Source organism: Neopelma chrysocephalum, unplaced genomic scaffold, assembly GCF_003984885.1.
Source record: "Neopelma chrysocephalum unplaced genomic scaffold, ASM398488v2 Primary Assembly neopelma1_91, whole genome shotgun sequence".
Classification (NCBI taxonomy): Eukaryota; Metazoa; Chordata; class Aves; order Passeriformes; family Pipridae; genus Neopelma; species Neopelma chrysocephalum.
This window is the reverse complement of record NW_020897753.1, coordinates 257356-273591: the sequence shown is the minus strand read 5'-3', so window position 1 is coordinate 273591 and position 16236 is coordinate 257356. Positions and strand designations below refer to the sequence as shown.

General features: G+C 43.6%; 1 protein-coding gene across 1 annotated transcript in view; it reads left to right on the top strand.

Moving 5' to 3' along the window:
• Positions 1-1445: 1445 nt before the first annotated feature.
• Positions 1446-16236, top strand: part of PCSK2 (proprotein convertase subtilisin/kexin type 2) — a 102037-nt gene continuing 87246 nt past the window's right edge. Inside the window, exon 1 of the mRNA XM_027693355.1 lies at positions 1446-1885. Coding sequence (XP_027549156.1) covers positions 1700-1885 — 186 coding nt within the window. The 5' untranslated portion in view covers positions 1446-1699. The remainder of the gene's footprint in view (positions 1886-16236) is intronic.

Sequence of the window (16236 nt, the reverse complement as noted above, 5' to 3'; positions counted from 1 at the left end):
ACACACATCTAAAAGCTGGATTTTATCGACATAATCTCTTAATGAGGCTGCAAAGCTGTTTTCCTTCTCTACTGTGCCATTTCTCATGTTTTACCTTTCCCTCGTGTTTGATTTTTTTTCCAACATCAATCATTCATTTACAGCACTTCTGTTGATGTAAATGGGCTTTGGATCAGGCTCCAAGTTACCATTTCCCTTCTGTTTGAATAGGGATTTTCTTTTATCCAGAGGAAGGAAATCAATAATTTGCATGACAAACCAATACTCATTCGGATTCACAATCATGCGATCAGCTCTTCTGTCATTTTCTAAAGCATGTAAGGATAATGGGAGAAGAGTCTCACTTGTGATTTCTGCTGTTTTCCTTTGTTTTCCTCAATTGATTTAAGGTCTGTACTCCCTTTCAGCGTTTGCAGGACAGATTACAGTAAATCTATCTTTTGTTTGCTTTAAAGGCAGTACTAACTTTCCATGCATTCTGTGCCCTGAGTCTTTCCCAGGGGATCATTCAGGGATCCATCAAAGGATTAACCTTTGGCATGACAAATTAACAGATGTATCTGTAGGAACAAAATAAACTATACCTTGCAGTAAACTTGCATAACCTCTACCATTCCTTTCCACTTGGAGTTTTGCAGATGGCAGGTTATCTACAGAACTGAGCTCCCATCCTTTTTAGGTGCTGCTACCTCTGCAATCCCACCAGTGCAAGGAACACTCACAATCCTTGGCTGTCTCAACACAGGGAATGCCCAGGTGCTTTCCTGCCAGTCTTCCCCTGCAAACTCATGTTTGGGGATTGCTCAGGGAGCCTGGACTGCTGGGTGATCCTGTGCAGGCTGGCAGAGCAGGCTGGAGGTCAGTGCAGAGTGCGGAGCCCTGGGCCTGACGCTTTCCCCTGACTTTGTCCTAGGACTGCTTGATCACCTCCCTGTGCTTTGACTTTTGCAAAAAGAGGGATGGGGACCGGTTGCTGATGGCCCCACGAGCAGCTGGTGTAGGGTTCTGGCTAGAGAGGGAGTTGAGGGGGGAACTCACTGACACTTTTGTGTTCTCTGGGCTGAAAGAGGGTTTGGTGCAAGTGTTTCATTCTCCTGTCCCTACAGCCACCTGTGTAACATTTCCTTCTCTGGAGGTTCTGGCACCACTCAGCAGCCTCTTCTCCTCGCTCCAGCCCTACGGGAAGAGCTGGAGAGGTTGGGGCAGGTCCAGGGCTAGGCTGGAGCTATGTGTGTGTGTGGGAGGGGGAGCTGGTGCTTGGCGTGCGGGTGTAATTGTGGGGGCGCGGCTCTGGCGGGGGAGGACCGAGGCAGGTGGGTGTGAGGTGTGGGTGGGGTGTCGGGGAGACAAGAAGGGGTGTAGCGAGCGCCGTGGGCTGTACGACGGGGGGGGGGGGAACAGGGCGATCCTCCCCGCCCGTGATTGGCAGCGCAGCGTGTCCCCCCCCCTCCATCCATCCCTCCGCGGCTGGTGCTGCCCTTCGGCCGCCGCGGAACGCGGGGCGCGGAGGGCCGGGCTCTCACAGCGCTTACACACCGCACCGCCGCTCCCCTCCTGCCTTCCGCCGCTCTCGTCTGTTTTAATTTTAATATTTTTTTCTTCCCTCCTCTTTCTCCCCTCCCATCCTTTTGGGCGCTTCCCCGCTCGCCCGCCCGCCCGCCCCGGCGGGCTGCCCTCCGCGGGCGCGCAGCGCGGGGCCATGCCGGCGGGGCCGCCGCTGCTGCGGGCTGCCCTCCTCCTCATCCTCGTCCTCCTGCTCTTCCTCGGCGCCCCCCCGGCCCGCGGAGTCGTGTACACCAACCATTTCTTGGTGGAGCTGCGCGGCGGGGGCCGGGCAGAGGCCGATCGGGTGGCGGCGGAGCATGGCTTCGGCGGGGTGCGCAAGGTAAGCCCCCCGCGCAGGGGCGGGGCGGGGCGGCGCGGTGCCCTTCGCGTTGGGATGTCCTCCCGTGGCCATCCCCGGCACGGTGCTGCCCGCTGCTCACCTGCGGGAAGGGACGGAGTGGGGCGCGTCCGGCTGTCCCCGCGTTAATCCCCGCTTCCCGAGGGGGTTCGAGGAGTAGCGGGTACCAAGTGCTCCTCGGCGGCGGCCCAAGAAGGGTGGCTGTCTTGGACTGGAGAGCAGAGGAGTTTCCCCACATGGTTGACTTACTATGTAAACATCCTACTATTGAGGAGCTCCCCATCCTGAGGGGCTGGGGCTGCCGCCCAGGGCTTCCTGAGCGCGGCAGGAACTGTTCGGAGAATCTGAGAAAAAAATTAAAGCCTGATATCCATGGAGAAGCTTGCACACAATTTAAATGGAAGATTTCGTAGGGGGTTTGACACTCAAGTTTGCGAGGCTGGTGGCTTCTTAATATCCCTGTTATTTTCCTCGGGAAATAGGATGACCTTAGGCTGAAGAAGCTGCTTGGTATTAAGCATGATAAACAATCAGTGCTTCTCACTATTGAATGTAAGTTGGGAAACTTTGGGTGCCATTGGAGGTTATTTTCACTCCTGAGGTCCCAGGAAATCAAAGGTAGCCAGAGTGTCGGGGAGTCCTCTCCTGGCTCCTAGAGAGCCCAGCTCTGCTACAAATCTTTCCCATTCAGATAATAATTAGACCTCTGAGTGTGCTGGGGTACAGTCAGACTTGGAGTGAAGACAAGGGGAGAGGCTGATGGAGTGCCCTGGTCAATATAATTCCTGGCAGACTCGGCTTGGAGGAGCATGGAAGGAAAGCAGGCTGTGAGCATTCCTCCTGCTGCTGCTTGTTTAGATTTTTTCTTTCCCTAGCAGTTATGCAATGAGAGCCTGATCCCACTTCCAAGGAAATGAATGAGAATAGCATCCTGAACTTGGATGAGTGAAATGACTTAAAACCTCGATTTAAAAATAAAAATTAAAAAAGCCTATCAAGTGAGACTCCCTCCCTCGAGTTTGCCTTGTTTCAACTCCACTGGGAGCTTGTTAGAGAAATGAGGACAAGATCATTGTTGCTGTGACCACAGCCAACTCCTGCTGCTGATAAGATGCTTTTGTTTTGGGCTCACAGCCTTGTCCTGATTGTGACAGAGCTGGGGTGCTGTTGCCTTTGGGAAAAGATTCATTGTGGGGACGAGGTTTTGTTACATGAAATTTATATACAGCTTTTCAGTCAACAGTTTTCCCTTTTTATTTCCTCCCTGTTTGTGCCCCCTCCTGGGGATATCTGACTGATAAGGCCTTATGAGGAGGGAAGGGTACTTTTCTGCATAGTTCAATTTCTTATGACTTTTGGTAGATGCTTTCAGATGATCCTGTGATCTGCATAGGAAAGAGACAGGGAGAGAGGATTCTGTAGGATGGAGAAATGCAGCTTCTGGGCTGTCAGAATCCTCTCCCCTCCGTCATGCCTCTCCCCAGGATGCCTCAGGCACATTAGGAGACATGCAGCTTCATCATGGAAATCAGCCTTGTAGCTCATCTCAGCAGAGAGCTGGAGGAAAGTCCCTTGGGTGTGTGAGAGAGTACCTGCTTTCCAGGACACGCTGGGGGGGTGGAGGGGTGCCTGTTTCCCATGGACACGGGTGGCTCTAGGAAAGAAGCCCTGCAGAGCCATGGCATGCTGTGTGTGTGCGCCTGTGGGGTGGGGCAGCAGGTGGTTGCAGTGGCTCCTGTACCCAGCACATGCTGTCCCAAGAGGTTTTTGGGTTATGTCATCCCAGTCACTGAAAAGCTAGAAAGCCTCCCACCCCCTCCTACACAAGTGAAAGGAAATAGCACCCTCCTATCTGCAAGGTAGTAATTTTAGGGAAGAGGAAAAGTTGGTGGGGTTTGACATTTTGCTGGCTGTGTCAGAGGATAATTCATGAGGGGCTGACAGCAATCTCCGTTCTGTGGGGGAAACCCGTAACGGGGCTTGGGTGGCGGTACTTGGCAGGGAATAAAAGCTTGTGCCATCTGCTCCAGTGGCTCTTCAGTATTGCTGAAGAGCCTCCTCTCTGTTTTGCTATCATCAGGCTTGTCTGGCATCTCTGCTTACAGTCTGCAGACTCAGCTTTAATAGCAATAACGTCGGTGCAGAAAGTTGAACGTGGCCGTGTGTGTAGAGAGGCAGAGCTGTTCATGGGAAACTCGGGGGAAAGTACTATGTGGAGATATGCTGTCTAATGAAATATTCAAAAAATACCAGAAAAAAACTCAAATTATACCACAAGGAGATATGATCTTTTGGTACTTCAATGATACATGCTGTTTGGATGATATAATGATTTTTTTATGTAAAACAAATCCAGTTACCTTTACCCATACTGGAGAAAAGCCATTGTCTGAAAATAATCACCTTTATTTCAGTGCAGGGATTTTCCCAGTAGGAGCACAAGGGCAGATTCAGCTTTTTTTTCTATGTGTGAATTTAAGATGTGTATGAGAAGGATTTCTTTTATGCCTGCTATGTATCACAGACCCCTTTTAACATGACTTTATGGGAGCTGATTTTTAAATTACATATTTTTAGTGCACGTTTTTTCCCCAATAACAACCAATCTCTGAGCAAGTGCATATTACATTTACTTAATAGCAGATTTCTGCAGAAATACGTGAGAAAACATTGCCTTGAAGATTGTTGTTATGAACTGTGTGATGTGCTTTTTAATTGATTTTTTTTTTGGCCATGATTCCTACTATCATTCTGAAACCACTACAAAACTTCAGGTGGGCTAAATGTGTTCCTTGAATTCAATGCTCGATGAACAAGGGCTTGGTGCTTTACATAAACAGGTGCTTATGTTTAGATCTGTGATTCTAATGTGACTTAGAGTGTCAAAAACACTAGTTAATTTTTCTTTAACCTTCCCTGAATGAATCCTGAATTCAGACCTCTTTGTAACTCTGATTGTGCTCTTTGATTATTATTTTTTTTAATGTTTGCAATTTGTCAATCTGTTTGTACCTACCAGGGGACCCCTGGTGGCCTAGTGGTTAGCATGCGGGACTCTCACCGCTGCGACCCAGGTTTGAATCCCAGTCCCCCCGGGCAGATGGAGCCCGTTAGCCCTGTGAGGCCATCCATCTATGAGAAGGTCACTCTAAACAAACCTACGTCCTGAGGACCTCACTGCCATTGTCCAAGCTTGCTTGGCCCCGGCAGATGAACCTTAGGATTAAAGGGTGGGCTCAGTTCAGCGCAGGCTGTGTCTCACCTAAAAAATCCATTGCGCAGGCTGGAAAGGTAAAAGACCTTTCCCCAAATCTTCGTTCACGAAGACTGGCCATTATTATTATGTACCTACCAAAACTGATTCTCTGTATTTCTGGTGAAATACTGTGATGAAGCATATTTTTTTCTTAAAATGCTTAGCCTTATTATCTCTGAGCTTTCAGGAGTCATGAGGATGCCCCCCTAGTATTGTGAGAACTGCAAAAGGAACAAGTTTTTTACCTTTGTTTGGTGTGTTTTCCCTTTTTATCTGCCTCCTGGCATCGTTACCGCGAGAATACATTTCTTAATGCAGGCTGAAAAAAGCTTCTTTCTGACCTTGCCTGGCAATTCTTAATTCATTTCTAACAAGGAGAGTTGGAAGAAGCATTTAGAAATGCTCCTATTTTGGAGATCAGAGTTTAGGCATCTCTTTCCATTTCATCAACAGCACTGAGACAATCCACAAAATGCCACCACAGCTAAACAGCTAAATGTTCTGCTTCTGGTAGCATTGAGGTGGAGGGTTTTAAACAATTAGCATTCAGCGGTTTTAGATTTTAAAATAAGGACCAAACCAGATTTCAAAGCATGGGGATTTTTATATTCCCCAAAGCTGATCTGTTTTTTATCTTGATGTATAACCTGATCGCTTCTCCATCTAAATCTTGCAAAACTCAATGTACCTCTCAGAGCAGTGACTTCTCTGCTTCCAGAGAAACAGACTTCTCTGTTTTTGCTGCTGGTTGAGGATCCAGCTTTGTGGAGCTGACCAGTAACTGGGAGTTTTTGGGGTGGTTTTGTTTTGTTGGGTTTTTTTTTTACATTGCATAAATACAGACTTACTGAAAGCAAAACTTAACAGGTAAAGAAGCTGTATTTCTTGCTGCAAGAGGCCACTTCTCTGCATCTAGTCTGGGAACCTGTGTGGTGGGAGTTGATGTGATGTGGAAGGCAAAACCAAGAGGCAGAATAATGACTTAGCAGCCTTAGGAGCTCTTTGCAGGGATCCTGAAAACTTCATCCTGGGATTTATGCACTAAAGCCTTGAAAATCCCCTCCTGTGCAGATCAGCCTCTAAATCTGGAGAAGAGGTGTTTGCCTAGCTTGGCTATCTAAGGTGCCAGACTATGCTTCTGCATGTCCAGGACAGATGGGATTCTGTGCATGTGGCAAATGCTGGTTGTGGATGTGGGCCTGTATATGTGTTTATAGATGTGTGTATATTATATACATATGTATGTTTCTTGTTCCTTTTCCCTAAATACCCTTGCTTGGAGCAAAGAAGAGTAGAGAAACGCGAATTCTTAGCCAAGTTCCTGGCTGACCCAGTGTGCACAGGTACTAACCAGCCCATTTGCGCACATAGGTGGTGGTCCATACTTCACAGATAAACATGCCTGTGTTACCTTCACATGTGCTGCTGTCCTAAGTGCTTGTGCAGGTGTTAATTGTGGCCAGAAGAAGGCAGCACAGAGGGTGCAGGAATGCTGAAGCAATGAAGCATCCCATGCAAAGAGGAGGCAGATTGCTCAGGCCTCCCCACATGAGGCCAGCTGGAGTCCAAGGACTTAAGATCAAGCCTCAGACTGCAGTGTTTCCGTGCATGAATACATGTTTAATAATTTATTAGCTTTGTGTTTTATGCTGGGGTAGAAGAAAGGATGTTTGCTTGCAAAAGCATTTCTTTATTACAGAAGCAGAAAAACCTTGTAAGACATAGAAGGTACAATGTAAATTTTCTGAGGAACCCAAGAGCTTTAATTTCCTAGATTTCACAGTTGCAATTTTGTATTACTAAGACAAAAAAAATGTAAATTGCATGCAAATGCTAATTGTGCAGCACTGAGATTTCAAGAGGCATAGCAGCTCACCATAGCAGCAAAAGCTTCAGTTTGCGTGGAAGAGAGAGTCTGAGCTGATGTGTTTAAATGAGGGGGAAGAAGCAATGAAGTAGTAGGAAAAGTTTTATACTGCTGTGGGCAGGAACACTGCTGAGTGGTGCTGTAGAGCTCCCTTTTCCAGAAAAGCCTTAGAAGAAAGTAACTGGAGAGATGCAGAGAGAGCAGCTATCTGCATCTGGAGGGAGCCTTGTCAGCTCCTCACAGGTGGAGTCCAGACATGTCACTGGGCACAGGCTGAAAAGGCCTGTTTGCTCCTATTTACACTCAAAGACAAATATTAGTGGAATTAAAAAAGAGTTTTGCTGTACTAGAAGTGAGTTTGCCTCATATATGGAAATACTGTATTACTTCAAAATGTTGCTTCTTTGGTTAGGGTTTTTTAATTTTATTCTATTTTGCATTCTCCCTTGGGTGCAGCAAGAGCCCCAGGAGCAAACACTGTAACTGGCTAACTCAGAACAAAAAAAAATAAAATTAAAAAAAAAATCTCCTGTTACTTAAATGTAATCACTTAAACACATGAAAGCTGTAACTGTCAAGAAGAAGATGGTAAACCACAGGCTCAAGTACATCCCTAACTCAGTTTCTGTAGAGCTCCTTCTCCACCAGAGACTCAAACCGACTGTTTGTTGGCGGTGAATGTTCTGTTTGAGCTTTAAAATAATTACCTTGACAGATTTTCAAAGCATTTAGTATTTGAGTTTAAAACAAGAAGGTCAGACTCCCCTACCAGAGATCCCTGCTGTAATTGCTCTATTACTATTTTGAATATGTGGTGTAGTTGTTTCTTGGCAAAACATGCACATTAAACCTTACCTTTCTAGATTTTTGTTTTGTTTCCTGAACTACAGCTCAGTAAACACAAAGATATGAAATTCTGGCTGTTTATAAAGCTGCCTGCATTTATAATTTTGTTTATTCCATATTGCTTGAACCCACTGGCAAAATAGAACATGTGGTAGAGACCCAGGAACTGCATCACAATTCTTTTTTCACTTGTTTTTTGGTTTTTTTTTTCTGATGCTCAGCCCAACTGGGGATGTGCAGTTATTTGTTTTCATTTACATTATGTTTAGTTTTGCCAATGTCAGGGAGAAAACACACGAAGAATGTGTGATCCCAGCACAGCAGAACTGAATATAGTGTGTACTATCCCATCTCCTGCCATCCAGCCCTGAGTGCCTGCCTGGTGAAAGCTTGTTGTGGTGTGCTATGAAGGCACCTGGGACACCTTTCTGCTCCAGGAAGTAATTCCAGGTCTGAGAGGCTTAAGCAGCTGAGGCATCTGTGCTGGAAGTGGGGATACTGTGGGGTACCATCTCCTGCCTTCCCAACCTTGCAGAAGCTGCTGGAGCAGAAACAGCTCATCCAGGCTCCTCCTGACCAGAGGCTGCCTGCATGCCACCAGGCCAACAGTTCCAGGACAATATGGCATCATGGACACCAGAAGTGGCCAGTGGCCCCCTGAGTACTTTCCTAGAGCCTCTGCTCTGGAGGGTGCTTGTGAGGTGGGGGAACCACCAAGCAGAGCAGCTGCGAGTTCTTTGCTGACACTTGGTGAGAGCGAACAGCCTGTTGCCCTATACTGTGTGTCTTAACCCTGGTGATGCTCCTTTCCCTGGTTTTGTGAAACCTCTTCAAAGTATTGCATGGAGTGACATCAGCTCCCCAAGTTGTTTCTATCCTTTGTGCACCTCTGTGTAAAAGGGTTATGATGGTGTGTGGAGATTGCTGTGTCATGTAACTGAGGTTCAGGATTTGCACCACGAGAGACAGGATTCATATATAGGAAACAAATCTCTGGCTTTGCTTCACTTCAGGTGAAGCCAATTCCTTAGCTGTTTCAGACCTGTGCAGTGGAATGTATAGTCAAAGATGTTACTTCAGTATCACCACTAGATAAACAAAGATCATTAGAATGGTCCTGCTGTAAGTCTAAGATCTCCTTCCTTCTGCCCAGATAACTTTCTTGCAGATGACTTTCAGGCTATTTCTGGGCTCCACAACGTGCAAATATATTAGTTGCCCGTATGTGTTTGAACTTTGGGATCCCATATGCTGTGGGTCTGTGTGTGGTCCTCCTTAAAGCCCTGAGTAGGCTTTTCAGGTGCTGAAAGTAGTTTGAGGGCCATTTCTGAAAGGCAATATGGATATCTGTAGCTGTTAACCTACCCAGAGTTGAATTTTCCCCCTGACCTTAGGCTGCAGAGCTGTACAGCAAAAGGATAACTGTTTATGCAGTTAACTTGAAGACTTGGTTTTTGGTATCAGGCCAGATATACAGATCCCATTGTCATGCCAATGACCAGACCCAGATGGCTTAGGTTACTGTGAATGAGGGAGAGCAATTTGTTTCTAGTTGGGGAGTTCAAATCCAGATTAAAGCTCTAGACCAAAATAAATTGTCAGTTCACTCCCAGCTGTAAGTGCTTCCATCTGAGATCCTGTGGCATCCTTGGCATTTTGTTATTAGCAGGCAAATGGTCCCAGGGACTGACTACACTGCTAGAGCTTGGCTTCTTCAGAAAAGGACAGAGGTGTTAGAATTTGTTATATTTTTGAAAATCCAACTGTTGTGTGGAAGTGGAAGATAGCCTTCTCACAAAATAGGACAAAATAGATGACAAGATGTAACACCCTACCCGCTCTCGGAAAACTTTTACTGCTGTAACTATATTGATGTAGTTAAAATGGGAAAACAAACCGAATTGCAGTGCCGTTACTATCAGTGTAGGAGTATTGACATGTTCAACTCATTCCAAGACAGAACAATATTAGCAGAAATTTACTTTCAACTAGATCTTTTAATAGTAAGACCTTGTTGATTTAAAAAAATCCCCCAAAACCAATTCAACAGCAGCAGCAGAAAAAAAGAGCATCAAACATCCTGGAATAGTTATACTGGTAGTACTTTACAGTGTAGCTAAGTAGAAGTTTGCATGTGATCCTTTCCCTCATCCATCTGTGGAATTATTCAATTAAAATTAATACATGGAGTTCAAGTTTCAAATGCTTGTAATAAAGTATTTGCAAAGTAGTTGCTGAAGCTATGTAGAATTTATTTGGTAGATAGTTTCAATTAGTAAGTTCTGAGAAATGTCCATGCTCATGGAAAATTCTGTGAGCTGGAAATCAAGCCAAAGTGCTAAAATGAATGATAAATTCTGCCATATAATATTAAAATATTATAGCCTGGAAACCCTCCTGTGTAGTTCCAGTCCATAGCATGGGTGGGTAGTTCTGCGAGAGCTGTAGTAACAAATTCAGGGCTGTTGTTAATGGATGTAAAATTTACCTTTGTCCTGCAATGCTATTCCAGGCGTCAGAAATGCTGTTCTTTTTTTTTTTTCTTTCAACTTTTTCAGATAATTAAATGGGTCAGGTCTCTGCAGGATGCTGGCTGCTTGGTGGCTATAAATATTGCAGTGAGCAGCCCAGAGCTTCCATCCATCCGTGGCCTCTGGTGGGAGGAAGCTGAACTGCTCAACTATTTGCCAAAGACAGTCTGGTGTGTTGCTCTTGTAAATCGAGGCAAACTCTACTTTTAACTCTCATAAGTTTATTGAAAAAGCAAACCGTGTGATACTGAAATGGAGATTTAATTTCAGTTCAACCTGTGCTGTGGGACAGAAAGCACTATCCCAGAGAGAGCTGAATTCAGTGTGTGCTGTGTGAAATCCTGCGTGGCCACGACACACAGTTTATCATACAGTGTGAAATCCAGTTTGGTCACGGATTTATGATAGGAGCTCAAAAGTGTAATTCAGCTGAACGCTGGCTGTGTTCAGCAAACAGGAGCTTGGACCTAAAAATGAAATTATGAGCTTGCCCAGTCTTACCATTTATACACCAGAATTGTAAACAAATTGGGTAGTGAAAGCTCCAGTTTACCCTCTCAAGGAGTGAACTGGGACATAATGTTCTTTGTCATGTATTACCTACCTTCTCAAACAAAACTTCTGTGTAAATGTTACATTCTTAACCACTTTGTCCACAGAAAGCAAATGGAAAGAGTGACCTCAGTGTTTACATCAAACCAGTCAGCGTGTCCCAGATACTCCTGACTGAACTACATTATTTGCTTACCTGATGAGTAAGATGGGAATATGTCGGAGCTGCTTTCTCCTGTAGAACCAAACTATGAAAACCTGAAACCCAACAAATAAATATTTAAATTTTATTTTTATAAGTAGAGAAACTGGTACTGTTTCAGATGGTTGTTGGATATCAAACTAGAGCCAAACAGGTGAATCTCTTCCTTGTGTGGGTAGTAAAAGAGGTGGGGTATAGCCTCCCCTTTCCCAATGACAGAGGATCCTTCTTTCTGTCTACTCATTCTTTATTAGATGCCAGTGAAATGAAGGAGTGTGACTCTGAAATCTGCTCTATGGGTGAGCACTGTCTTTGTCACCTACTGTGCAACACCAAGTGCAGCAGAAGCTTCTGTTTAAGGTTTTTCACTGCAGCCAAGATATGGTGATTTAGCTATAACCATGACTGGTGAATTCCCATCAGTCCCACAAGGACCTTATGCTTCCCTGTATCAATTAATTTTAGAACTGTTTCAACTGAATTTAGCTATTGAGAAGTTGTCTGAACCGGTTGTAAAGTAGAACTGTCTGTTCAGAATTTGGGTGAAGAAGTGTCAAAAATCAGGACTGGAACGCATTTGCAGGTTTGGAGGAATCGGTTAACATTGGTGGAATGATGGCTGTGCATCAGGATACCATCTGAAGTTTGCTCTTTGCAGCATTTCCACCCGTTAATTTTTACATTACCGTTTAAATCCCCAAACTTCACAGGCAAATGTACTTTTCATCTCTTAACTGTAAAACCATTCAATTTCTCCTACAATTTCTCCTATAGTTCAGAGTAAAACCTGGACAGAAGAGCAGGTGGTTTTTTATTTCTCTTTCTTTTGATGGGAATTAAAGCACTCAATGTCATTCTGTAAAATCCCTTTTTTCCCCTCCTTCTATCGGAATATATTTTATTCATGTTAAATATATTATATCCTAATAGAGAAACCAGTGTTCCAGGCTCTAAAGGCTGAAATGCTGAGTGATTAATTAAAACCCTACGTTTTCTTTGCTCGACTGATGTAATAAGAGCAAGATAACCTATAAGCGCATGCTGGATTGACCACAATTTCTGCCAGCAATAAACTTCTGTCACTTATTAATTGGTAGCAACAAACAGTAAAAAGACTTATTTCACAGCTGTCTGAAGGGCCAGTGAGGTAGGTCCTGGCAGGAAGGGCAGGAGGTGGTGTTGCTACTTGCTTTCCTTTCTCATCATTATTAGTAGTGTCAGGGCAGGTTTGGGTCATCTTTTTCTTCTGTCTAATACAGAGTTCTTGACCCCACTCAGAGCAGTTAGTCCTTGTTGAGAAGTGACCATCATGCTGTTGTGTCGTGGAGCTGAGAGAAGGTCTCTCCAGTTCATGATGGTGTAAGTAATGGCAGAATTTGCCTCTGACCTGGTATTGTAATAGTGGGGATTAATGTCTGTGACTTCCTCTTAGCAGAGTTAAGAAACTTCACAAAAATGAGGAAAACAGCATCATCCCAACATGTCCTCTTTTTCTTGGCTCTGCTGGAAGTGTTTTTCTTAAAGCTTCCTTCTCCTGCTCTTCTCAAGCCTGCTATTTTATGTTGTATAAAAAACCCCAGGAGAAACAGTGTGACCCTCCTGTCCTTTAATGTCACAGTTTCACTTCTAATTGTTACCCATCAGCTTCTTTCCCATAAAGCACATATTTTTCTCCAGGAACTAAATGCTTCTCTGATTACTGGAAGACTTGTTCAGTGTGGTGTAACGGCAGAAACTCCCTGTGAAGCACTTTCTGTCAATTGGCTACTGCTTGGCAGCCTAGCATTAAACAGACATGGACAGAAAAGGAAAGTATAAGGGTTTTGAATTGCAAGAGAGCTCAAATCTTCTCTAAGTCTTGGTAAGGGCTAGAAACTTTGTGTTAGAGTAATTCACCTTTTCTGTGCCTTCTTGAGTAGCTCTTGTCAGTGAACAACTAATTCTGGTCTGAGCTGCTCTTATAGCACTACTTCATTAGAGTTTGAGTTCCTGACTTTGCTTTTCGGGGCCACATGAGCTGGGTGCTTGCACACGTATTTATATTCTACACACTTTGTTATGTGGATGTAGATTTAAAAATAATGCTGATGTGCCTTGCAGAAATTCATGTCCTGTCCCTTCTCCAGATATGAGTAAGATATGAGTACCAGTAATTTGTTTCTGGGGCACACTGCATCTTAATGTTTGGTTTTTTTTAAAACAACAAACTTTATCCCATGGCTTTTATCTCAGTGTTTTTGGAACTCATGTGATACCAGCTTCCTGTGTGACAGTTGTGGTCAACCTGTTTGGTTACGTGTTTAAAAGGAGAGATGGGTTGTAAACCAGGAGTGAGGCAAAGAGGCCCTTGTTAGCAGTGCTAATTGCTGTCAGCAGTACTGATCCAGCTTGGTTAGAAGTATACCATGGTCATTCAAATTTGCAGACTCTAACTGAATCAAGCTGTTTCTTATAGTATGAGTTTTCCCTACAGCAGCTGTACTGATATGAAGAAGAGATTTCCGCCATATATTAATTAAATATATTAAAGTATTTACCAAATATTTGATGCTGAAGAAGTACCTAATTGCACACAGGTATATTATATGTGTAGATATACCCATTAATATATGTTTACAATGGCACTTGACGTTTTATAGTTATAGTTTTAGAGTACAGTCTACAGTGCTGTACAAACATAAATTAAATGAATCCTATTAATAAATAGAATAAATAAACAAGTACTTATTAGAGTGTGCCATTTTACATGGGATGGAACTGAAACAAGAATATTACAGCCCTAGTTGCCTGATATTCTCCTAATATTAGGAGGTACTGGAGCTACCCAGCATTTCTGAAGATACTGAAACTCATGTTGTGTGAGTTTTAGTCCTGACTCTGTCCTATAGCAGAGTGCTACCATATGAAGCAACAGCAAGAGGGAAATAGCAAAGAAAACAATCCTGGATTGAATGAACTTGGCAAGAAAGTTATTTGAGGCGTGAAAACTTTTACAGAATATTATCACTTGGAGAGATGCTTTGAAGACGCAGCAGAACATCAAGAGTGACAGGATACCCTGAGGAGCCCCATTGCACCAAACAGGAGACAGGCACTTACAGCAGAAGTTTTATTCACCTTTGGTAATAAAATGTAGAACTGGCAAAGCCGCTTTTGGGTAACCATCCTTTTTTCTCCCTTTATTCTTAAAGCATTAACTGCCACAGGCAGTTAATGAATTATGGTTAATTAACTGGATCAAGTACTGACCGACTTTCTGTGCCTCTGAAGAATGTCTGGAGTCTGATTTCTCTTTGTCTTTTTTTTTTTCCCCCTGTTCTTTGTTTGTTTGCTTTTTGGGTTTTTTTTTTGGAGGGAGGTGTGGTGGAGATGTTTTTGTTTCAACCGGATGGCAAAATTCTCCCAAATTGTGGAAAAAATTCATTTTCTGTTACACATACCTATCTTAAAGAAATTTAATTGATCCAACTTCTGACGGAATCATATTTACTTCATTATTCTAAGTGATGTGTATGTTTATCTGTGTGGTTGTGGTTTATCTATGTCTGTGGGGTTGATATGGAGCAATGTAGCTGAATGATTGAAGGATGCTGTCTCCTTTTCCCAGTGACTAAAAATGACAACGTAACTGATAGATGCTCACAGTGACTTTTCTGGCTGCTGGACTCTAGGATTTTTCCTGGTACCCAGGGCTTTAGTGAGGTGCTCTTCTTTCAGGATACTCAACATTTATATAAGAGGACATAATGATGATTGCTCAGCCTTCACTTCAGGCTGCCAGCCAAACAGTAATAATCACCTACTCCAGGTAAAGACAATCTGGATTAACCCAGGCAGCCCAGTGTAAGTGCTGGTGTATAAGCAACATCATTCTCCTTGAAATCTGGGGAGTACCCTGCTTTCAACAGTGCATGTGGTGGGATCGATAATAGGGCTTACAGTTACTGGGGAGTAACAAATAAAACTCTCTAAACTGCACAGATCCATTCACATAAACTAGAATAACTCTCTTAAAAGCCTCAAATGGCTTCTCCAGTTCACTGATAAAACTTATCAGCAAATCCACAGTCCTGTCACTGATGACTTGTATGACTGTTATGGGCTTGCAGGATGGAGCTCTTCAGTGGCAAACTTAAGTGATACAAATACAGTCAAATGTTACACCTGTGTGATTCATTCAATTGCAGATCAAATTCCAAATACCACTAACTTGTAATCAGACCAATGGAGCGGTGTTTTGTAACTGCATGGAAGCACTGGGTGTGATAATGTAACAACCAAACTGATGAGAAAATGAGAACTAACTATTTAACATCAGAATTGATCTACCTGGACGTGAACAGCTGTGTCTTTCTTACAGACTCTGGAGTGAAAGAGGTGCTCCTGAGGCTTAGCTCTGCTTGTATTTTAACATGGCCATCTAAAATAGGTCAAATGAATCATGCTTTGAATGTGCCACTTTTTTTTTGCCATGAATTCAGGGGGATTCCACATGGACAGACTGGATATGTAAGCACTGTATAGCAATCCACAACCGGTTCTGTTTCTTCCATTTACTACTGTGTATTTCCTAAACTCCTCATGTCCAGCTGTTGGGAAGACTGTTTAACCTTGTGGTTGCTGCATGCAAGAGGGACTAGACAAAAGGCTTTATTTTATCCTTTTGGATAAAATAAAATCCAAAGGCATACGTTCTGCAAAGTCTTTGGAAATCACCTTTGACTTTACTCTGTTTCTGGAGGAAAAGACATTTTGCTATGGGGGTGAGGGAACCTTTCAGAAACCATTGGAAACTACTTCTGTTTTTTTGAGAAAGACTTAAAAGAACTTTTTAAGCAAGATTACTGTTTTCTTATAGGATAACCAATACCCTAATTAACAGTAACAGGTGGCCTTGTTATCATGTGTGTTACCATATTTCTGGATTTTATGACTTCTGGATCTCTCTACTTGGTCATGGCCCTTCTTTGCTACTACCACCTCTTGCTGATTCCTTTATGAGGTGGTTGTATATTTATATGAAACAGAGCTGCAAACATATGTAAGTAAGTCAGGCACTTCTGAATTATTTTGTAGGAG